This window comes from Neophocaena asiaeorientalis, unplaced genomic scaffold (genome assembly GCF_003031525.2).
Source record: "Neophocaena asiaeorientalis asiaeorientalis breed wild unplaced genomic scaffold, Neophocaena_asiaeorientalis_V1.1 scaffold194, whole genome shotgun sequence".
NCBI lineage: Eukaryota > Metazoa > Chordata > Mammalia > Artiodactyla > Phocoenidae > Neophocaena > Neophocaena asiaeorientalis.
In genome coordinates this window covers 961,100-985,099 of record NW_020172638.1, presented here as the reverse complement: position 1 = coordinate 985,099, position 24,000 = coordinate 961,100, and the positions used below count along the sequence as shown (strand labels likewise).

The 24,000-nt window shown below is 42.6% G+C and overlaps 1 protein-coding gene across 1 annotated transcript in view; it reads left to right on the top strand.

The window, feature by feature from the left end:
• PHEX (phosphate regulating endopeptidase X-linked) overlaps positions 1-24,000 on the top strand; it is a 188,569-nt gene that overhangs the window by 37,198 nt on the left and 127,371 nt on the right. The window contains exons 4-9 of the mRNA XM_024739450.1: positions 873-959; positions 3,520-3,746; positions 11,664-11,732; positions 14,484-14,600; positions 17,734-17,817; positions 19,060-19,205. Of these exons, the coding sequence (XP_024595218.1) occupies positions 873-959; positions 3,520-3,746; positions 11,664-11,732; positions 14,484-14,600; positions 17,734-17,817; positions 19,060-19,205 (730 nt within the window). The remainder of the gene's footprint in view (positions 1-872; positions 960-3,519; positions 3,747-11,663; positions 11,733-14,483; positions 14,601-17,733; positions 17,818-19,059; positions 19,206-24,000) is intronic.

Sequence of the window (24,000 nt, the reverse complement as noted above, 5' to 3'; positions counted from 1 at the left end):
GTAGGCAGTGCCGTGGTGCTGTGTGGGAATTCTTTGTCTTGGCTTCATGTCGGTAAATTGATATTCTCAGGTGCATCCAAGGTGTTATTTTGTGGGGAGGGTAGTTTTTATTGAGTCTTGGCTTTCCTAGTTCCTTATTTAATAAAATAGTGACAGCTGTCATTTTCTACCTTCAAACAATAGCATCAGTGATTTTATAAACAGAAAATCATTTTCCAGGTGGGCTTGTGCCCATGCTGGCAGCCATTTTATATACATGGCCTCATTTTAAATGGCCAGGACTTTGAATGTGTAAATGGGCAACTTTTCAGGCAATTTGGGTAGGCTTTACATTCTTGCTTCTCCATTTCCTGTCTAAACAACGTCTTCCGTGTCCACGGCATGTTTATGCAGCATTGAATAAAACTCCTAATGGGAAATTTCTTACAGATGACCTCCCTGAGCGGCTGGACTGTGAAGAAGTCTTAAGAAACCCGACCCTGATGAAAATGCCTCCGTTGAGAATATTACTCAGTGCAGAAACGAGGAATAGAATTCAGTTATTTTTGGTTCTTGAAAAAATGAATTCTGGGTTTTTTTGTGTGTAGGTGGCAGAAAACATTAACCCTGGCAGAAGGTCCAGTCTCAGTTGGAAATTGAACTTTTGGTTTCTTTGAGTTAGGAGAACCTTGGAGAAGAGGATGTTAAAAATATTTGTTATTTGAACCTCAAGCAACTTGGAATCGGTTCTGCTGTCTTTTATAGACATATCTTTTCCAGGGTTGTCTGTCTCTACATTTAATTTTCTGGAGGCTGGGACTGATTATCAAATGACCTCCAACTCAGCATCACCTGTGGCTGGATACTAATGAATCCTTTTTTAACCTTCCTAGCACTTTTGGAGAAATCAATCAGTAGAAGGCGGGACACCGAAGCCATACAGAAAGCCAAAATCCTTTATTCATCTTGCATGAATGAGAGTGAGTAATACAGAAAATAAATAAAATAATTTACCACCCTTATTTTTCAGAGTTCTATTAATGCTTAAAGATATTGTTTAAGGAAAAAGAGAGCTACTAAGAATTCTACTAATATTTAAAGGTGTTGCTTAAAGAAAGGAGCTATTTTCCAAGACTGGATTTTGACTACCCCTGCCTTTAAAAAAAAAGTTAATTAAATTTTGGCTGCGTTGGGTCTTCGTGGCTGCGCCGGCTTTCTCTAGTTGCGGTGAGCGGGGGCTACTCTTCGTTGCGGTGCACGGGCTTCTCATTGCGGTGGCTTCGCTTGTTGCGCAGCACGGGCTCTAGGCACACAGGCTTCAGCAGTTGTGGCTCGTGGGCTCTAGAGCACAGGCTCAGTAGTTGTGGCGCATGGACTTAGTTGCTCTCCGGCATGTGGGATCTTCCCGGACCAGGGCTGGAACCCGTGTCCCCTGCAACGGCAGGCAGATTCTTAACCACTGCACCACCAGAGAAGTCCCTGACTACTCCTGTCTTTTTCTTTTTTTGGAATTTTATTTTATTTTTAATACAGCAGGTTCTTATTAATTATCTATTTTATACATATTAGTATAATATGGGATGGTGGGATGAATTGGGAGATTGGGATTGACATATATATGTATAAAATAGATAACTACTTCACTCTGTATGATAGTGTCTAGGTCCATCCATGTCTCTACAAATGACCCAATTTCGTTCCTTTTTATGGCTGAGTAATGTTCCATTGTATATGTGTACCACATCCTCTTTATCCATTTGTCTGTCAACGGGCATTTAGGTTGCTTCCATGACCTGGCTATTGTAAATAGTGCTGCAACGAACATTGGGGTTCGTTGAATTATGGTTTTCTCAGGGTATGTGCCCAGTAGTGGGATTGCTGGGTCATATGGTAATTCTGTTTTTAGTTTTTTAAGGAACCTCCATACTGTTCTTCATAATGGCTCTATCAATTTACATTCCTACCAACAGTGCAAGAGGGTTCTGTTTTCTCCACACCCTCTCCAGCATTTGTTGTTTGTAGATTATGTCAAAGAGTGTTCTTCCTATGTTTTCCCCTAAGAGTTTTATAGTGTCCGGTCTTACATTTAGGTCTGAAATCCATTTTGAGTTTATTTTTGTGTATGGTGTTAGGGATCGTTCTAATTTCATTCTTTTACATGTAGCTGTCCAGTTTTCCCAGCACCAGTTATTGAAGAGACTCTCTTTTCTCCATTGTATGTCCTCGCCTCCTTTGTCATAGATTAGTTGACCATAGGTGTGTGGGTTTATCTCTGGGCTTTCTATCCTCTTCCATTGATCTATATTTCTGTTTTTGTTCCAGTACCATATTTTCTTGATTGACCTCTGTCTTAATGTTTTGTTGCTAGCTTGATGGAGAAACTAAGAAAATTTTATTTCAGTGGTTGGCTTGGATTCTTCAGGTATCAGTTACTCCATGGGAAACTTGGGTGGGGTCAGAAGGGCAAACCATATTGCACGTGGTACAGAAACCAGAATCTGGAGGCTAGGTCTGGTTTGAGAAGGACATAGTAACACTCCTTCTCAAACCAGACCTATGTCCTTTGGAACCTCCTGGGGCCTAGTGTAATCCAGATTCCCAGCCGGGCCAGGCTCCTTCTGCTTCTCCATCAGCCTAACAGCCATCTTTGTTGAGCACTTTAGGCCCCTCTCAGCATCTTGGGTCTGATTGGAGTTAAGAGAGACACCTGAGGGCTTCCCTGGTGGCGCAGTGGTTGAGAATCTGCCTGCTGATGCAGGGGACACGGGTACGAGCCCTGGTCTGGGAAGATCCCACATGCCGCGGAACAGCTAGGCCCGTGAGCCACAACTACTGAGCCTGCGTGTCTGCAGCCTGTGCTCCTCAACGAGAGAGGCCGCGACAGTGAGAGGCCCCTGCACCGCGATGAAGAGTGGCCCCCACTCGCCGCAACTAGGGAAAGCCCATGCACAGGAACGAAGACCCAACACAGCCAAAAATAAATAAATAAAATTAAAAAAAAAAAAAAGACACCTGACATTTTACCTGGTACACTTTCTCAAGGCTACTGCAGGAAGAAGCCAGTGCCTCTGAGAAGTGTGTTAATTTGTTTAGGTTTTGAGGTATTATTTGGTGAGCTAGAAGAGGGCGCTGAAAGATGATGAAAGAGTCTGAAGCAGTAATTCATTTTTGTTGGGGAGTGATTAGTTTTATTGAGCAGTTTCCTTTAGTTAGGGTTGTTCCTTAGTTTTGCAGAGTGTTCTCAGCTTAACGTTGCTCATTGGCTTGGGTCAGTATGGTGAGCCCATCTTTTATTGTTGGGAATACTGGGCAGGTTCCCTAGTCAGCTCTCCTGGCAAGAACATCAGGTTTAAACAGTCACACTGAAGTATGAGTCATAGGCAGTTCTGTTTCTGTGATTATGCTCAGTCCGCTGCACCTCTCCCGAAAAAGTTAGGTTGGGACCTTACTGGAATTTTCTCTTGAGAAGATACACTTGCTTTCTAGTTCGGTGATCCAGTTTGCATTTCTAACTCTCTCTTCATATTTGCTCCCTTTCAGAAGCGATCGAAAAAGCAGATGCCAAGCCATTGTTACATATCCTGCGGCACTCACCTTTCCGCTGGCCTGTGCTTGAATCTAACATCGGTCCTGAAGGGGTTTGGTCAGAGAGAAAGTTCAGCCTTCTTCAGACACTTGCGACGTTTCGTGGCCAGTACAGCAATTCTGTGTTCATTCGTTTGTATGTGTCCTCTGATGACAAGGTGTCCAACGAACACATCTTGAAGGTATAGTGAGGACTCCTTCATCATGCTTGTTTAGCCCAAGGTTAGCCTTTTTGGGTTGCCTTCTCAAGGAAAGAGACTCATACCACCTTAGTGAAATGATAAGGTTACAAATTCTGTTAAACGTTAGGATCTAGACTATTCCCTACCCACCTCCCACCTCCCCCCACCCAGATTTGCAGATTGTAAATCATGAACACACTTTTTGTCAGCCTTGCAAGAAGCCGGTGAGTGAGTTTCAAGTGATCTGTGATCTGGCTCTTGAATATCTACCCTGAGCATGTGTAGGGCCCCTTAATTCTGGTGGAGAGATGAGCAAAGACTTTCTGAACTCTGCTCTTCCTCTCCCCTCATTCCCCTGACCAAGGAGTGAACATGTGCTATGGTTCATTGTTTTCCTTCACTAACATCTTGTGTACATGCCTAAAATTTCATTGTCAAGTTGTCTTCAATCTCTTGTCCTTCCTTTCAAAAGATAAGGCAAAACTTGTTCTAAGTGCTTGATTGCATTTTCTGTTGGGAGAGTAAACATCTCTTTCATAAAGGAATGGGCCATGAGGACATACCCTGAGGTAGAGTATTACATTGGTAAAATCAGGAGACTGTCAGAAAACTGCCAACAGTGGAAGATTGATCAGTCAAAGAACTTGGCAAGAATGCAAATAGCACTTTTTAAATTATTTTGTCCTTTGATTCTTTTTTTTTGCTTCTGTGGTTACTTTAGTAATGAAAATTTTGTTGAACCGCTGATTTTTCCCCCCAGTTCTGTTCTTTGTTAAACCAGAAAATATTAATGATATATTGATATTTAAATCATAGAAATATAAATCCTTTAGAGTGTATTATCCTCTCCTGATATAAGTCAACTTTTAAAAATCTATACCCTGGAGTTTATTTTTTGATTTATACCAAGGGGCTGGCAAATTTTTTTTCTGTAAAGGACCAGATAGGAAATATTTTATGCTGTGCGGGCAATATTATCTCTGTCTCAACTACTCAACTCTGCTGTTATACCTGGTAAAGCAGCTGTAGACAATACGTACATAAATGGGTGTGGCTGTATGGCGGGCTGGACTCCAGGCTGTAGTTTGTCCCTCTCTACTTTAGACAATGGCAGTCTCAATAAAAATATCTTTAGTCACTGAAAGAATTCCCATCTCCTCAAGAGGAAATTCTTAGTTACAGAGACAGCTGTATATCTGTGCTGGGTGATGGAACAACAACATGACACAGACATATTCTAATGCTTTCAGGGTAAGACGTGCTCTTCAATGCTCTACAACCATGGTGATGGTCCAATTGACCTCTGTTCCATGTTGATAGATTACTCACTTAAAACAAACAAACAAACCAGATTTTAAAACTCTCATTCTTAATTTCAGAACTATTATGGTATCCCTTCCAAAAACCTTAAATGGTGTTTTGAAGTAAGTTGGAGACTGTCTTTCAAACTTAAGTTTATGTACTCTATTGCATGATAGATCTTGATTTCCACACAGGTTAATTAATTGCAAATGGTAACCACTTCAGTTTTCACCAATTTCCGGATCTAGTATAAGAACTGAATCCATTTAAACATTTTATTATGGAAAATAATACAAGTAAAAGTAAAAAGAATAGTACTACAAATTCCCGTGTACTCATCAAGCCACCTTCAACAGCCAGCAACTTTTGGCTGTTCTTGTTTCATCTGATACACCTCCTTTTGGAGAGCAGGCTGGAACATTGTGTAGCAAATCCAAGGTATAATATCATTGCGCTGATAAATGCATCAGTGTTTATCTAATGGAAAGGACTATTACAACAACCAAAAAAGTAATTGTAATTCCATAGTTAACATCTAATACCTGGCGAATTTTCAGTTTTCCTGATTGTCTCAAGCATGTCCTTTAAAAAAATTAAACAGTTGGTCTTTGATTCGGGTTCCAAATAAGAATCACATGTGCATTGGGTTGACACATCTATTTTAATTTATAGCATACTAGATTTGACTGATTTCAGGGTAACCTAATAGCTAATGAGAGAAAATTCTTGTTTATACGAGAATCACAGCTTTAAAAGTACAGGAGAAATAATAGAATTTAAAAGTTAGCATTTTTTAAAATCCCTAATGAAAAAAAGAATTAAGGTAACTATCACCAATAGCTGCTAAAGCTATTAGATGAATGGTTGATGGAGAAATTCAGGATAGAGAGACCAGACTGACATCAGATGAACCCAGATATTAATGGTAGCACTGCTAAAAGTTGGAAAACCAGATTTTGTGTGCCTCCTGATACCATGCAGTGGGAAGCATATGCTATCAATGATGCCAAAAGAAAAGGAAAAAGGGCCCGTGAGCCATGGCCACTGAGCCTGCACGTCCGGAGCCTGTGCTCTGCAACGGGAGAGGCCACAACAGTGAGAGGCCCGCGTACCACACACAAAAAAAACCAACCAAAACCAAACATCTGTGTGTATGTACATAATTGTAAATAAGCACTTGGGCTTCCCTGGTTGCGCAGTGGTTGAGAGTCTGCCTGCTAATGCAGGGGACACGGGTTCGAGCCCTGGTCTGGGAGGACCCCACATGCCACGGAGCAACTAGGCCCGTGAACCACAACTACTGAGCCTGCGTGTCTGGAGCCTGTGCTCCGCAGCAAGAGAGGCCGCGCACCGCAATGAAGAGTGGCCCCTGCTTTGCCATAACTAGAGAAAGCCCTTGCACAGAAACGAAGACCCAACACAGCAAAAATAAATAATAAACTCCTACCCCCAACATCTTAAAAAAAAAAAAAGAAAGAAAAAAAAATGAACTTGGATCTAATCAAGCCCGTAGTTTTAATACCAGCTTACAGGAAACACGGGGAATAGAGGATCACGGCAATCAATTTTTAACAGCTTGCCTTGCACACTTAATATTCAATTAAACTGATCCTAGAAACACTGAACTGTCAATAACAGAACACTTTCCAAATGTAAGGAGGCACTCATGTGCTTACTACCGGTCTCTTCTGCCAAGGTGGCAGCTTCCTCCAAACTGATGTGTTTGAGCATGGCCTGGCATTTGAGTGCAGTGTGCATTTGCTTCAGTTACGTCCCTGTTTGTACCATTTTATATGAGTGGATATTCACACACCTGAATTAACAAAATAGAGCTATAGTCTTTCTAATCATGACAGAGCTGCTAGAAGTTCAAGCATGTGTCTAGATATTGGTAGGAAAAGCTCTCTTCTGAGATCTGCATAAAACCCAGTGAACCTGATAACGAAAACTAGCGTATCTGTGGCTGCCAGTGTTGTAGAATTTGTGGGTGTTGCTTTTGTTAGAAATAGTTAAAACTATAAAAAATCTAACTGAATATTTGAAGCCCCTGAAGTACCTTTTAAGTTTTGTGGAACATAGTTTGAAAACCACTGCCATGGTGGAGAAAAGAGTATGCTTTGGTGTTAAAGAGATTGAGGTTTGAGGTTTGGCTTTGTGACTTACTCACTGAATGTGTGTGCAGATTGTTTCACTTCTCCCAGTTTCATTGTCCCCATGTGGAATGAAGGGTGAATTAGAATTTACTTTTCACTGTTGCTGTGAGATTTAAATAGGATGAATTTGGTGACAATTTACAGGATAGATGCTGGTACACAGTAGCACGTGACAAAAGGTACCTTTCTCTTAAAGCATGACTAGGCAACTGGTCAGAACCATGTGGGGAATGTTTGTCTTCAATTTCTGTGCCAAACATGTGTCTCAGATCTCAAGTTCAGATGTGTGAGAAATAGCCATTTTCTTTAGTCAGTCAGTCTCATGTCTGACTCTGAGGTCCCACCCCCACCTTTTAGTTGGAAACTGAACCAGTCTAGGCCCTTCCCCACTTCCCGGCTACTTTATTTCTCAGCCTTCTCCTAGGGTATTGGGAGACCCTCTGATCATCAGTTATGTGTTTCTGAAAAGAAACCTGCCATCCCAGCCCATGTAGCCACTTCAAGTGTTCCTCTCCTCTGCTGGGGCCCTGGGCCTCCCAACTCCCTCTCAAATCCTGACATTTCTAGGGGCATTGATGAGTCCTTCTGCTCGTGAGAAACTTTGACTTCTTTGGCTGCCTAGATTCTGTTTTTGCTCTGGAAGAACTCTCTCTTACCCCCAAACTCTTCTCCCTCAGTGTATTTAGACTTCCTTTTCCATCACATTCTATTTTCCTCAATGTTCTTGGGTTTTGTAATCCCACAAACCCATGGGGATAAGAAAAATGACTCCTTTGGGAAGGCACAGCTCTGTAGGCATACTACTAGGTGAGCAGGCGGTGCCTTTGGGTGCCTTTCCAATGGGCACATGTATTCCCATGCCAAGAAATGCAGTTTGGCAAGCAGGGGTTGCTCAAACCCACACAGTGGTCCTCTGTAAAGTTCCCCTGTGGCAAGATGGCACAGGATTTGCCACAGACTTAAATGGGAGAAGGGAAATACACAAATACAGGAAACAACAGATTAATGCCTCCCATCATATCTCACTACATGTGTTTCGTTTTTTTTGTGTAAGGAGATACCAAGAATGAGGATTTAAAGGACAATAAAAGACTTTTGAATATATGTGGTCCTGAAAGAGTGTTCGGAAGGCCAGGGTTGTCTCAGTATATGTTACCGGAACAGTGACTTGAAGTGATCATCACCCAGCGCCTGCATTTGTGTGACTCTTAGCAAAATCCGTAAGGATGATAAGGAGAGACTGTCTTGGAAATGAAGTTGTTGCTAGCTTTTTTGTCCTTTTCTTGCGTCATACTGTGTGAGATGTTTCTTTTTGTATTACTGTTTTGTTTCCTAACCTGTGGTGTATTGCAGTCAGAGAAAAAATTCGTATTTCTGTTCAATGTGTTAGAGTTCCTAAATATATATTATACTTTCTACTTGCAATATTAAGATCACTTATAAATGCAAGGATTGAAAAACCTCAGACAACATAGTGTCCTAATATTGGCCTCTTGAGAAAGTCTTTTGCCTCAAGAGTTTATCTGGTTCTGATGAGATTTAGTTGACTAACCTTATTCAATCTGTTTGGTGTATTTAAGATGTTCCCTAGAAACTGTAGCAATCTGAAAGTTTAAAACAGGTCCGGTAACTTCACTTGAATCATCTAAACTTTTACAATAAGTGGATTTAACTTCATTTCATCAGAGGGAAGCTTTGGCTTTCTTGATATTGTCTACACAGTTTCCTTTCCTTTGAGACTGAAGCTCAAAAAATTCTCCAAGTGGTCTAAATCTAGTTGAAACCCAAATCATCTTAATCATAATATTATGTTTCATGTTCCTGGCTTACTTAATTTTTGGAAGAAATGGTGGTATATTGGGAATTGGAATAGGATGAAGCCAGGCTGGCTTGTGATTTGGTTGTTTAGGGCCAATTAGTGAAGAAGATTGAACACAGTAATTTGAGGTTTTTAGCAATACACCCAGGCAAGATGGATGTTATGAAAACATCTTTTTCCCCCACTTACTTAACTTTTTAAATGTGTGAATAAGATTTAAGGTCGAAAATCTGCTGTTGCATTCAGTTTTATTCAGTTTTTGGGCAGTTGCTGATACTCAAGAAAACAGAAAGAACAACCATAGAGAACCATAGAGAAGAACCATGGAGAAGGTTCCATAGAGAACCATAGAGAAGGTTCTGGAACTTAAACATTTTTTATTTAAAAATTTATATACAGTTAAGTTCACTATTTTTTAAATTCACTTTTTGTGAAGCACAAGTCTGTAAGTTTTTACAAATGCATGGAGTCATGTAATCACCACCATAGGAAAGAGAATAGTCCCATCGCTCCCTCAAAATTTACCTCGTGTTGCCCCTTTGTAGTCATCCACTCTCCCCATCCCCAAGCCCTGTTCTCCATCCCTACAGTTTTGCCTCTTTTGGAATGTGATTAAAATTTGCCCATGCTGTTGCATGTATCAGTAGTTCATTCCTTTTTATGAGTGAGTAGTAGTCCATTGTGTATCACAGTTTATCCATTTGCCAGTTGAAGAACATTTGGGTTGTTTCTAGTTTGGGGCAATAATGAATAAAGTTACATGCAGGTTTTTGCATGAGCATAAGTTGCATTTCTCTTGGGTAAATAGCTAGGAAGTGAGATTGCTGGGTCACATGTAGGTGTATGTTCAATTTTACAAGAAACCGTCAAACCAATTTCCAAAGTGGCTCTGTCATGTTGCATTCCCAACAACAGTGTGTGAATGATCTAGTTTTTCTACATCCTCACCAGCACTTGGCATTATAAGTTTTTTTTGTTGTTTTTTTTGCCATCCTAGTACATGTATAGTGGTGTTCCATTGTGGGTTTAGTTTACATTTTGCTAATGACTAGTGATGTTCAGCATCTTTTCATTAATTTATTTTCCATTTGAATATTTTTTTTGGTGAAGTGTTTGTTCAGATCTTTTGTCCAGTTTTAAATTGGGTTGTTTGTTTTCTTATTGAGTTGTGGGGACTCTTTATATATGCTAGATACAAGTCCTTTGTCATATATGTGATTTTCAAATTTTTCTCCCTGTCTGTAGCTTGTCTTTTTCATTCTCTTAACAATGTCTTTCACAGAGCAAAAATATTTAATGATGATGAAGTCCAATTTATTTTTTCTTTTATGGATCTGCTTTTGGTGTCTAAGAACTCTTTTTCTAACCCCAGGTCAAAGATTTTCCCCTGTTTTCTCCTAGAAGTTTTATAGTGTTAGTTTTTACATGTAGGTCTATGATCCATTTTGAATTAATTTTTGTACAAGTTGTGAGGTGTGGGTTGAGATTCATTTTTTTTTGGCAGATGGATGTCTGATTGTTGTAGCTCATTTTCTGAAAAGACTGTATTCTTCCCTTTGATCGCTTTTAAGGTGCTGAAAGTTTTTTTTTTAATTTTTAAAAATATTTATTTTCTTTAATTTTTTGGCTGTATCAGGTCTTAGTTGTGGCACGCAGGATCTTTGTTGCGGCATGCGGGATCTTTTGTTGTGGTGAGGGCTTCTCTTGTTGTGGCATGTGGGTTTTCTCTCTCTAGTTGTGGCGCTCAGGCTCCAGGGCACTTGGGCTCTGTAGTTTGCAGCACGCGGGCTCTCTCATTGAGGCGTGCGAACTCAGTAGTTGTGGCGCATGGGCTTAGCTGCCCCGCAGCATGTGGGATCTTAGTCCCCTGACCAGGGATCAAACCCACGTCCCCTGCATTGGAGGGAGAATTCTCTACCACTGGACCACCAGCAAAGTCCCAGTGCTGCAAGTTTTAATTCAAGAAATTATGCTATACTTTTCTATAATAATAATTCTAGATATTTAGTTGTCTGATTATTGTTTGTATTTTTATCACCTATCTTAAACTTTCCAGAGAGGGTTCTAAAGTTTGCAAAGATTTCTCAAAACAAAATTATTATTGATTCCTTCCCCCCCCCAAAATGGTGCAATACAGTATTTTAGGGAGAGGGAGGTGAACAGTCTGGTTAATCAGCTTGACGTGGATTGGCATTTTGCAAAATACTGCAGTGAGAAGAATAGTGGATCTGGTGGTGGAAGACAATGATTCTCCTCTGAGCTCTGCCCAACTGTGTTACCTTGGGGAAGTCACATGACTTCTTTGGATTTCGTTTCTCCACCCACCAAATAAGGGGGAAAGTCAGATAATCTCTAAGACCTATTCCAACTCAAATATTATAGCTTTGATGCTATTCAGTATTGTTAGAAACTCAAAAGGGTTAGAAACCATGAATCAGGGGAGGAGGGGCAGGTCTCTGATACTTTATAACAGTCATTGCTGAAGTGCCTACTTGCATGTAGCTCTGATTGCATTGAATTGTTTTTGTAACAGTAACACATGCTCTAAATAATGGCTGGTATGCAGATCTCATGACTCTTGTTAATAACATGGTACCTAAGAATTTACAGTGCAAGCAGATGCTTTGTTTTTTGTTTCAACAGCTGGACCAAGCAGCGCTCTCCCTAGCCGTGAGGGAAGACTACCTTGATAATAGCACAGAAGCCAAGTCTGTAAGTTTTACTCATTCAACTCTGTATCTTGTCAGGCATTTTTGGGTTCATAAATTGTTCTCACATTCCCAACTCTTTACTAGAATTGAGCAGTGTGGGTGTTTGATGACCATATTCCCAATGTAGGAAGCAAAGGCCTTTCATTTCGGCAGATAAATGACACTCCCTGTTTTCTGGAAGTCTGAAAATGAAGGCTGTATGAGCCCCTGTGCTCAGTGCCCTCATGATCAAGCTGGGAAGACAGCACACCCAAGTTGAGTAACCAAAGAATGAGCTTGCAGCCATGCCTCAGAAGTGCAGAGAGCTCACAGTATATTGCAGCAGCATGGGCGTGGACACCCGGTCGACCAGTGGTTCCCAAATTGTACTGCTGAGAACCACCTGGGAAGCTTCTATTAAATGTCCATTCTTGGGCCTCAGCAATGGAAAGTCCGATTTAGTAGACTTGAAGTGAGGCCCAGGAATCTTTTTTTAACTGGTGCCCCAGGTTAATTTAAGGTTAATGAGAACTAGATGGGATCAATCTGGTCTGACTTCTTGGGTTGGCTTGGAGACCTAGGAGTTTCCTGGAGGTTGGATTAGAGCTGGTTCATTCCTAATACTTTCAATTCATTTTGGAACCTCTGTTGAGCTTCCAAAGGAGCCTCAGACCCAGGGGAACCTTGACCAGGGAGTGCTCGGGTTTCTGGCCTAGCCTGAGAAGGCAGGAACTTCGACAGGGAAGTGCTGGCTCACAGTGGAAGTCCCTGCTCCTTTGCTGATAGGAAAGCCTATATCTAGGAGGCTCTGGGGGGCAGGAAGCTAGCCGAGATCCTAGGCACCTTTCTGGCTGAGGACACTCATGGAAGAAGGTTGGCGAGTTTTCCTTCTTGAAAGTGGACAGAATGAACTTTTGCCAATCTGGGGAACCTCTGTTTCTGCTGGGGTCACCACCCTACAAGCAGCCGTGCTTGAAATCTTGTCCCTGTCCTGTAACCAATCAGTCCTGTAGACTCTGCCTTCAAAGTATCTCTTCCACCTAGTCCCTCCTTTCTGTCCTTACTGCCCTAGGGCAGACCCCTGTTAAGTCTCCTTTTATTTAGCTGTTCCATCCTCCCCTCATTCCATTGCCTCCTTAGCACCACCACTTGACAAGTTCTCTTCTCAAAGTACAGCTCACAGAGTGCTTCTGCTCACAAGCTAGACTCTAAATTCCGCAGAGGGAGGGAGTTCAAGGCCTCTTCATGGCCTGGTCCCAAACCACCTTTGCTGTCTCACCTATTTTTTTTTTTTTTTGTGGTATGCGGGCCTCTCACTGTTGTGGCCTCTCCCGTTGCGGAGCACAGGCTCTGGACGCGCAGGCTCAGTGGCCATGGCTCACGGGCCCAGCCGCTCCGCGGCATGTGGGATCTTCCCTGACCGGGGCACGAACCCGTGTCCCCTGCACTGGCAGGTGGACTCTCAACCACTGCGCCACCAGGGAAGCCCTGTCTCACCTATTTTTATTCTTCCCCCAACAAAGCAGCTTGCACACCTCACAGGAGGACTCCTCAGCGCTTCTGAACCAGTCTCCTTTAACTGCTATGTCCCCGGTTTCTTGAGGCTGGAATTTTCCAGTTCTTGAGTTTCTAAGCACTTAGCAGCTTTATTAAGGACCTCATTTTGGTCTTGCTAGTGTTACAGTTAGTAATGATGTGTTTATCTCCCTCACAGGGTCACACTGAGAACCAGACTCAAGTATTATTTAAATTTTCGTCTGTACCTCCCATGTGCACAGAAGGCCTAGCAAGATATCGTGCATATGTATTGATTGAATAAATATTTTTGGAATTGAACTGGGATTTGCAAAACATTTCTAACTAAGACTATTTGTGAATCTTGCTTACTGATTCAACAAATAATTATTAAGGGCCTGCTGTATGCTAAGCACCATGCAGGTCTCGAGGTCATAAACATCATTTTGCTATGCAAAATCAAGGTTACATTAGGAAATCTTATTCCCATAGCATAACTATGAAACAGTTTAATACCCGGTGTATTGAGTTCTCACAAATATATCTGGAAGGAGAGGTGACCCCTCAACAAGATTCCTTAGTTCCCACAAAGTAAGCTCCCAGTCTCCAATAGTATGTGAATAGCCTGAAAATGGGTTTATGAACATGCAGGGAGGAAATTCTATATTTGCTAGGTTTCTTTTCATCATTCTTCTCTTCTTTCCCTTCTTTCTTCCCTGGGCTAGTGAGGAGAACTCTGTAAAAACCGTTCAAAACTGAAAAGACATAGGGCTTCGGTCACTGGTCTTTTGTTTTCAGTGTGGAGGTGGGTAAATTGAGCTGGAAGAGAATAAATCACAGTTCTCATTAGTCTTCATGGATCATGCCTCCTGCTTTTAGCGACAGTTCTTTCCCATTATTTTATTAAAGTGTCACTTGCCTGGAAAGAGGAGTCTGACCTTTAACTTTCTGTCCTGGGCTCATTTGTAGATGTTTCTTGTATCCATAATATCGCTAGTTGCCAGCAAACTAATTATCTTGATCCTTGGTGGCCAGACATTTCTGTCTCATGGAAACAGTACCCAAGTAGCCATCATTCTTCTTTGTCCCAAGGTGGTAGGTGGGTGGTTGGTATTGCACGATGCCTGTACCATACTTCGAGTACAGAGTGAAAATGAAGGGCATTTATTTCCACTTGCTGTTTCTGCTCTTCCGTGTCCTTGAAATATACTTCCTAATAGGCTGATGTCATGGTCACTTGCTTCTTTATCTCTTACAGTATCGGGACGCCCTTTACAAGTTCATGGTGGATACTGCCGTGCTTTTGGGAGCTAATAGCTCCCGAGCAGAGCATGACATGAAGTCGGTGCTTAGGTTGGAGATTAAGATAGCTGAGGTAAATCTTAATCTAAAATCTGTTTTTTTTCTTTTTATTTTAAAGGCAATATATCTTGAATGAAAATATATTTTAAAAAATCATTCTGTGGCATTGTTCTTTGGGTTCAAGGTAGAACCTATAGCATCCCCCTCTGGGAAGTAACAGGAAGAAAAACCGTGACAGAAAGAAGAGCTCTTCATTCCTTCTACCTCTCTGCTTGAAGCCCATTCAGTGTCCACATGCTGCTCAGCTGTGGCCAAAGAATAGCAGCAGGGAGAGGCTCTATGTTTTCCTAGAGGAACTCCTGTTTGGTCTCAACTGAAGAATATATATTTGATAAATCGTTATTGATTTGGCTTGAGTGGAACGTTATTTTTAGTCTAGTCTACTCTTTACACCATTCCTACTCAGAAGTCAATCTGATCTAAGATAGGGGCTTTGGGAAGTCTATGCACCCATACTGGACACATAGTTTGATGTAGAAAGTGTATAGAGCAGGCTGGTAAGCATTTATTAGCTTCCTTTCTAGTGCTACTTTGTACCTACCCCTGGTTTTCATTCTTTTCTTGCCCCACTCTAATGAATGTCATTGTGTCATATGCTGTGTTCTATGTAAGTCACCTTTTAAATTTTTTCAGGCTCATGGTGGAGGCAAAAAGGTACAAGAACAAACTTGAGGGAGAATAATCAGAAATCCTAAATGGTTAGCTTTGTTCAAAGAATAACTTTTCTAGAAGAACAAAGAATAAAATCTCTATACATTCCCAGGACCGGAGGGAACAAATATGGTGAAATTTGCTTGTGGAGATACACTGTAGTGAAAAAAATGATACTTTTGTCAAGAAGTGGTTGCATATAGGTTGGTAGTCTTCTATAACAGAAGTTGGTAAAAATCCTGAAGTGCGTGGGAGTCCAAGTGTTGCTTGGTTTTGTGTTTGGCAAGGTGCGGTGGGGTGTTGAAGTGAGGAGTAGGCTGATAGGGTCAGGAGGAATTGGCCTCTTGGCTGCCGTGGTGTACTTGTGTATCTTCCTGTAGACCCCTAGTTGCAGAGCAAAAAGTTCATCCCTGCATGTCACCTTTGAAGAGTGCAAAGACTGCTGCAGATGTTCTGGAGTCAAAGACTATGCCTGTGAACCAGTCTAGAGGCCATCTGGATTCCCTTCCCAGGCAAAGAGGAGACCCAGCAATCTAATTTGGACCGAAGCTCTGATACAGCGGGAAAGGCCTTGCCTTGAGCCAGGGATCTGGACCAAAAAGGGAACTAAAAACAGCTGGGCTGAGGCAAGACTGGGAATTATCAAGAGGTTAAATGACGTGACAAATCCATGCGGTGGGAGAGTAGCTGGCAGAGAGCTGAAAACAGCTCTGAGGTCAAAGGGCTGCAGCCTGGGCCTGCAAGGCTGAGTAGAGGGAGGGGGAGTGTGAACTTTCTCTGAGGCAATGATTTATTAATCAATAGAGCCAGGAGAGTGCTTGTGAGTTATAGGAAGTCTCTCCTGTGGCGGGTGAGGAGAGAGAAGCTGAGGACACCGAAGCATTTAGAAAAGAGGGGTAGGTATCTGCCGCTCAGCCTTCTGTGATTTTGTCTTGACAAATCCATGGTGTGTGGGTTTTTGGCCAGCCGGTAATGCTTATATATGTCTCTTACATCTCAGGTCACTAGGGACCTTCAAATATTAGTGGGGCATGTCATCCTAGGGAAACTTCTAAAGCTGGGGAGACAGGACAACGTAGTCAAGCCCCCCCGCCAAAAAAAAAAGTTCTTGTAAACACAGCCATGGAAGTGTGCATTCAGCCATTCCCGGCTAGGGATGTGTGCATAAGGGGAGGTCTTGTTGATGGTGTGGCCCTTGGGATTAGAGCCAAGTGGAGTTTGTTTTGCTTTTTGTTTTTTTAAAATTTATTTATTTTTGGCGGTGTTGGGTCTTCGTTGCTGCACGCAGGCTTTCTCTAGTTGAGGCGAGCGGGGACTTCTCTTCGTTGTGCGTGGGCTTCTCATTGCGGTGGCTTCTCTTGTTGCAGAGGATGCAACATACGGGCTTCAGTAGTTGTGGCTCACGGGCTCAGTAGTTGTGGCTCACAGGCTTAGTTGCTCCGTGGCATGTGGGATCTTCCCGGACCAGGGCTCGAACCCGTGTCCCCTGCATTGGCATTCTTAACCAGTGCGCCACTGGGGAAGCCCCCAAATGGAGTTTAATTGGAAAGACTTGAAAAAGAAAACGAATCATAGGCAAAGTGTTGAATTACGGTTCAGACCATGAGGGTGGTGTTGATGGATGGGGGTGCAAGGGTAGGAGAGTCCCGTGTGAGTTGGAAGGTGGCAAGTTTAATGCGAGGGAATCAGATGATGGATGGTCTTAAGGCGAAATCATGATGTGCTCAGGGGCACGGGGAGCTACTGCCTGTCCACGGGAGTGATTAAGGTGGCCCTTGAGGAGATGATTGTTGTTGCTCTTCTCAGACTAAACGTGGCAGAGGCTAGAAGCTTAGATTTGGTGTTGCCAAAATGGCCAAGAGCATAAGTATTGGGAATGGAGGAGTGTGAAGAGTCAGGGCTGTAGATGCAGACTTGGCAATATGTCTGGGTGGTAACTGAACCCCTACCCCTAGCACTGGGGCCAGGGGAATCTCAAGGCCAGAGAAACCAGAGGGAAGAGGGGAAGTGAGGGAATGAGCTGTTGACAGAATGGTCACAGGTGGCAGTGGTGTCCAGATAGTCTAGTGCTCTTCAGTGAGAATGTTCCCCTAGGGATGAAGGGGTGGCCTGTAGTCCATGAACTATGGAGGTCATTACCTGGACACCACAGGTGAAGGTGGGATGTTTGTCTCAATTGCTCAACCTTAGTTTGGCTGTCAAGCCCGAGCCAGTAACAGGTTTTGTCCATCCGTGTTATAGGGATGGGAGGGATTCGAGTAGTTATTTTTGTACCGAGGACAGTGTTTCACACTGAGCAGGACAGCAGAGTTTCTTTTTATTTTCTTAATCCTGCCTGAAGTGATATCTTTTTTTCTTCTCTCCCAGGTTCGGCACCACACCAAAATCTTGAAAAAGTTTATGATACTATGCAGATGTTTTGGCACATGTAGAAAGTAGTCATGCAGTAAGAAATGGGTCATTTGAAAAAAATAACCAAAGTCTCTTTCCAACAGATAATGATTCCACATGAAAACCGAACCAGTGAGGCCATGTACAACAAAATGAACATTTCCCAACTGAGTGCTATGATTCCCCAGGTTGGTGAAAATGATCCAGGAAATTGTATCTTAACTGGTCATTTGACAAGCGATTCTGTTTCACCTGTGTGTAAAATTTTGCCTCGTAAAACCTACCATTGGTCTTCTTGCTCGTCATCATCTTTGTCAGTCATCACATAAAATACCCCTTGTCTGTGCATCGGGATGCTTTCTGCCATAGGGAATAGAAAACTTTTCCAAGAGTGGCTTAAAAGCTTCAAGCCTGTTCTCTTACATGACAGAAGTCTAGACATAGGTGGCTGTTGGTGTTGGCTTAGCTGTTGCACAATGTCATCAAAGATCCAAGTTCTTTCTTTCCGCTCCACTCTTCTTAGTGTGTTGGCTTTTTGACTTCACGTTTGATGACTCAAGGTTGTAAGGTGGCTGCCACAGCTGCATATGTCACATCTGCCTTCAGGGCAGGAAGAAGGTGGAAGCACCAGTATGGGCCATGTGTAGCTCTTCTACCAGGAAAAACCAAAGCCTTTCCAGGTGTCTTCCCTTTATTTCTTATCAGGTAAGATTGGGGCACATGGCCATCCCTACCTACAGGCTAGGCTGGGCAAGTGAGTGACTGGTTTTCCTTTTCAATAGTGGAGGCAGGCAAGGGAGGAAAAGAAGGGAAGACTGGGGATGACTTTTGGGGTAGCCAGGTAAGAACGTCAAGATAGTGATGCTGTGAAGAGGGGACACATGTTACTTTTTGTTGCTGCTTGTTTCCCTCTGTGTAAGAAAGGCTATGCCAGAGGGAAGAGCAGAAATGTAATGGGGCATCTCTCTCTGTGTGGACAGGAGAGTGAATGAGTAGGGAGTGGGGGAGAGTGCAGGGAGAAGGGAGGTGAGGGCTAGCGCAGGAGGGAGGGAGAGTGCAAGAAGGAAGGAGGGAGAGCCCAGGAGAGAAGGGAGAGGAAGGAAGAGGGAGGGGGAGAGTGGAGGAGGCAGGGGGAGTGCTGGAGAGGCCAGGGGAGCGAGTGTGCGCATTACTGGGGGAGTGTGTGCGCGCACGTGTGGTGCATACACAGACAGTACAGAGCACACATTCCATTTACCATTCAGGCAGTAGGTCTGGTCTGGGTGGCAGTGATCAGGAATTTATTTTCTAGATTTGAGCAGTTGAACGTTTAATTATTTGGTCTGAAGTCACAAGCAATGGAATACATTCAACTGACTCTATTTGCCTTTCTCCTTGATACTTGCCCCCCAGAGGTTGTCTCACTGTGTTGTTTTTCTCTCTCTCCTCAGTTTGACTGGCTGGGCTTCATCAAGAAGGTCATCGATGTCAGACTCTACCCCGAACTGAAAGACATCGGCCCCTCAGAGAATGTGGTGGTCCGTGTCCCTCAGTACTTTAAGGATTTGTTTAGGATATTAGGCTCTGAGAGGAAGAAGTAAGAGCTTTTTTGTGCATTTTACTGTGACTTTTATTTTTCCTTTTAAATTATAAGGTCTTCCCTCTCATGTCCTTTGAAAACTGTTTTTAAAGAAAGTTACATCAAAAGAGTCTTAGGGAAGGTCATGGTGCCCTTTGTGACAAATGGGCCGAAACCATCATCTGGTGTAATTTATTTGCTATGATGACAACAAATACGCAGTGTTTTTGCCCCTTATTTCTGGTCTTTCTCCATATTTTCTCTCTGAAAGCCTAAATTGTTTATTAGTTTTGGGAACTTGTCATATAATGATGTTATTTTCTGAGCTTTCTATATGAACATCTTTGTTTTTCCCCAGTTCATTCTCGGTCTTTTGCTGTTTTTTTCTGGTTTCTTTTAAGCCAGTAAGTCACTTTGTGGCAATAAACCAAAGTACCAGTATCGAAAAGGCATAAGATCACTCTGAGAACTGTAGAAAAATTGGACTGATGAAACAACTTCAGGAACTGTCAAGTTTTTCTTAAAGAATGTTTTAGAATTTGTTGCTTTGTTCCTTTAGCACTACAAAACAAGGGAATGCTAAAAATGTCCAGGAAAGAGTAATGAACATTTTGGTACATGACTCTTTTTGAATTTTGGTTTTCTCAGGGTATATGCCCAGTAGTGGGATTGTTGGGTCATATGGTAATTCTATTTGTAGTTTTTTAAGGAACCTCCATACTCATACTTTCTTATTTGGACTTAGACAAGGCTATGTTACCAGGAGTTGTGTTGGAAAAAAGGCACCTGCCAAAGTCCTAGGAATAAAATTTAGCATCCATCCCCACCTACGAAAACACTTAGACACTTTTGAAGAGCTGTTCATTTTAAGATGCTGTTTTCTTATGATAAAAACAATATGTGTTCATTGAAGAAGGCATACAAAAAAGTAAATGTGCAGAAAAGGGAGAGTAGAAATAATAAATTCACTTCAGATTCTTTGTGAGGTAGAGCCTTGCTATTCCAAGTGTGGTCTGTGGACCAGTAATGCCAGCAGCATCACCTTGGGCCCTTGGTAAAAATACAGATTCCAAGGGCCCTCCTCCTTAGAGGCTGATGCAGTAGATCTGGGGTGAGGCCCAGAAGTCTGTATTTTAACAAGCATCCCAGGAATCTTACGATTAGTTTTTTGGGAGACTCATTGCTTTAGAAAACTTTTTCATATGTACTTCCTAGCTCCGTAATACTATAAAATATGACCCAAATGATTTTGTACTTCTATGCTATTGAGTTACTCAGCACATTTTCAATGGTGGAGGTAATTTCTGTTGAAAGATGGAGTTTGCCATGCTGTATGTGCATCCTTCAGCACCTAGTGAGTTGGTTTCTTCTAGTGTCTGTGTTATCTTCAGTTGTAAATTAGTAGGTACTTTTGGAAATTGTATTAATTTTACTTCCACAAAAGCATAATTTACAACCAGGGGATAGACTGGGCCTTGGTTTACTGTATTAGATAATCTCTTTGGTGGTGATTACACTTTAGAATTACAGGACCTGTCATGATAAAGGGCCCAAGAAAGACCATGATTGGAGGAAGACATTAATCTGGTTCTTGACAAAATGATAACTTAGACAGATGTAAACATAGTGAACTATAGTGTAAGAAAATATAGATAGAAAAGTGAACTGCAGACATTATGTACATAACATAAATGACCTGCAGATATTATGAAGCTTCAGTTTTAAATAGACAAAAAACAAATCTCTGTCACATAGTTTACTCTTCAGCAACCAATTCCTCAAAAACAACTTGTATTCTGTGTATGTTTATGAGATTTCAAAACACTATATGCTTCTTGAGAATTTTGATAGCACTTTATTTGCATGGCACAGTAAGGTTTTTAGGCTGCTAATCATCTTTGCTCCTCACTTGTGTTGTGGCACAAGAGTGGTCAAGGAAACGTGCCCTTGGGTTCCCATTAGTCAGGACACACCAGTCGCTGTGATAAGCACCTCTAAACTCTTATTGGCTTGTACAATGCAAATGTACTCTGTGCTCCTGGAATGTCCAACATGGGTGTCCCTGTAAGGCAGCTTTCCTCCAAGTAGGGACTTGGGAACCCAGGCTCCTTCCATCTTGTGGTTCTGCCTTCCTCTGGCTTTTTGGAATCCTCTCCATTCAGCCAGTGGATGGGGAAAGAGAGTGGAGGATTGCACAAGAGGTTTTGTGGGAAGGCCTAGAAGTGGAATGTGTCACTTCAAGCCGTAGTCCATTGACCAGAACTCAGCCACATGACCCATTTAACTGCAAGAGAAGCTGGGAAATATAGTCTAGCTTTGTGCCCAGGAGCAAAATATCAAAGAACTTACCTAATTTTCTGGTTTGCTCCTCTCCCTCACCTCCACGACTCAGTGAGCATCTGATGGTGGGCACTCCTGTAATTGCTTTTGTAACTTCAAGGCCTAGCATGGTACTTCTCACATAGAAGATACTTCCTAAAAATTTCTAAAAGTTAACCAGATGGCCCAATGCCCACTGTGCAGGAGGTGACATAGGAGCAGAACCCCAAAGGATAAGGAGGAATTTTCCAGGTAGGGAAGAGTAGAAAAGGGGGATGTTGAGCATGTTGGGTGATGGGACTAGCATTAACTTGGATGTTGGCTTCGAGGCAACAGTTTCTGGACTTCCCTGGCGGTCCAGTGGTTAAAACTCCACACGTCCACTGCAGTGGGCATGGGTTCGATCCCTGGTCGGGGAACTAAGATCCCACATGCCGTGCAGTGCATCCAAAAAAAAAAAAAAAGAGGCAACAGTTTCTGATTCAGTAGATCTTGGGGGAGGCCCAGGAATTTTCTAACAAGTTCTCAGGTGATGGTGAAGCTTTTGGCTTTGAGAACCTTCAAGAGGTACCTGTTTGGCTTACCTCAGGTGGTTTGACTCAGGAGCAAATGCAAGCTGTGGAATCTGAAGACCCAAATGTTAGTCCTGGAATTGACCCATACTTAGAAGTCCTTTGACCTCTGACCTTTGTTTTATTTATCTGAAAATTGGAATAATAATAATAACCACCCCATAGCATCGTCATGAGGATCAAAAAAGGTCTTTATGATCTCTTAAATGCAATACAAATGTAAGCTGTCACTAATTGCAAACAAGGGGCAGGAAAATCTTCTTAAAAAAAAATCTTCCTAGTCAGAGGCTTTGGGAAATGATTTCATGCTGCTCTGTTAGTGGTGGATTCTCTCCTGAGATGCTTTGCTTTCCTCTACTTTATTTATTGCCATTTGGGGAAATTACCATACTGCTAAAAATGCTTTTTGAAAAAAAAGGTATTATGTGTTATTTTTCAGGGACTGTTGCTGAGTCTTATTTTTGTTTTGTTTTTTGATGCATCTGAGCATTAAGTGTCAGTAATTCAGTCATTATGGTCAGATCTGTTCCTGGTGTGGTAATATTAGCACTCCAAAGCTGTGCTCCGCAGCATTCTGTCAGTGTATTTATAGCACGCTGGAGCAGCTCATCAGCGCCATTGCCTCACTGTGCGAGCTTCCCCAATTCCGTCTTCTAGCTCTCAGAGGTCTTTGTGTGCTATTGTCTCGGTCGTGCCTTGCCTATGAAGGCCTCACACACTGTTCTTTCTTCATACCCACAGATTTCTTTGAAGTGTGGTTGTCAGAGTGTTTTGGGGTCTCTGTGACTGGCCAGGAAATCTTTGTGGAACTAGAGGTGTTAATCCCTCACTGTGTGGCATGGGGAAAAGCGCAGAGGCTTTAAGAGTCAGATACACCTTGGTCTGGTCTAGCCTCCACTGCTTATTACACCCATTCTCCAACTTGGCTGCACATTGGACTTAGCTGGGGGGGATTTAAAAACAATATTTATCGTGGGTCTCACCCTAGAGATACTGATTTAATTGGTCTGGTGTGGCCTGGGCATCTGGACTTTTAAAACTCCCCAGGTGATTCGACTGATTATGGGATCATGAGGCATTACCTAATGGTTCTAGGCGTCAAGTTTCCTTTTATGTAAAATGCGTACAATAACATCTCTCCTATAGCAGTGCTGTGGGAGTTATAGATAATATGGGATGCCTTAAGCGGTGTGATTTTGAGGGAGCAGGAAACGCCGAAAAATCTAAAACCCCAACATACTTGCATCGTGCTGCCTCTTTTACCGCCAGCATTAGGCCACGTCCTAACAACTTCCCCAATTGATCTGGCTCATCACAGACCCCTTGAGGGAATAGCTTTTGAATTCACGTAAGCATATCTGCTGGCCATGGACCTCCTTTGAATCTCTACCTCTGGAGCCAGCACAGCTCTCACACCACAAGAGCAGTATTTTAAGGTTGAAGAACATACAGACCTTGTGTTAGGGTTGGGCTCTGCCCCTTTAACAATCTAGATTTCGGACCCTAATTGCAGCCTGTGTGTTCCCTGCTGTAGCTGGCCTTTCTGCCTATAGCTCTGTGAGTGATGGCCCTGCTCAGCATCCCCTCCAACACAGAAGCTATTCCTGCATTATTCAGCCTGTCCAGAGTTCATGTTCCTGCTTCACACCCTGAAGCCTTCATAGCCCGAGCCCTGTCCCCCTCCCAAGGCCTACTCACATCCCTCAGGTTGAGGTGTGCACTCTCCCCAGCCCAGTGCCTGGCATGCACTTTTGGGTGCTGGGGTCTGCCAGATCATTATTTCTGTGCTTGCCTGGTTCCCTGCTTGGCTAAAAGACCCAGGAGATCAGGGGTGTAGCTTTCTCAGCTGTCCATCTCCCCAGCACCTAGAACTATTAGTACATATCGGGTGCTCAGGATGTGCTGAATGAGTGAATGAAAGA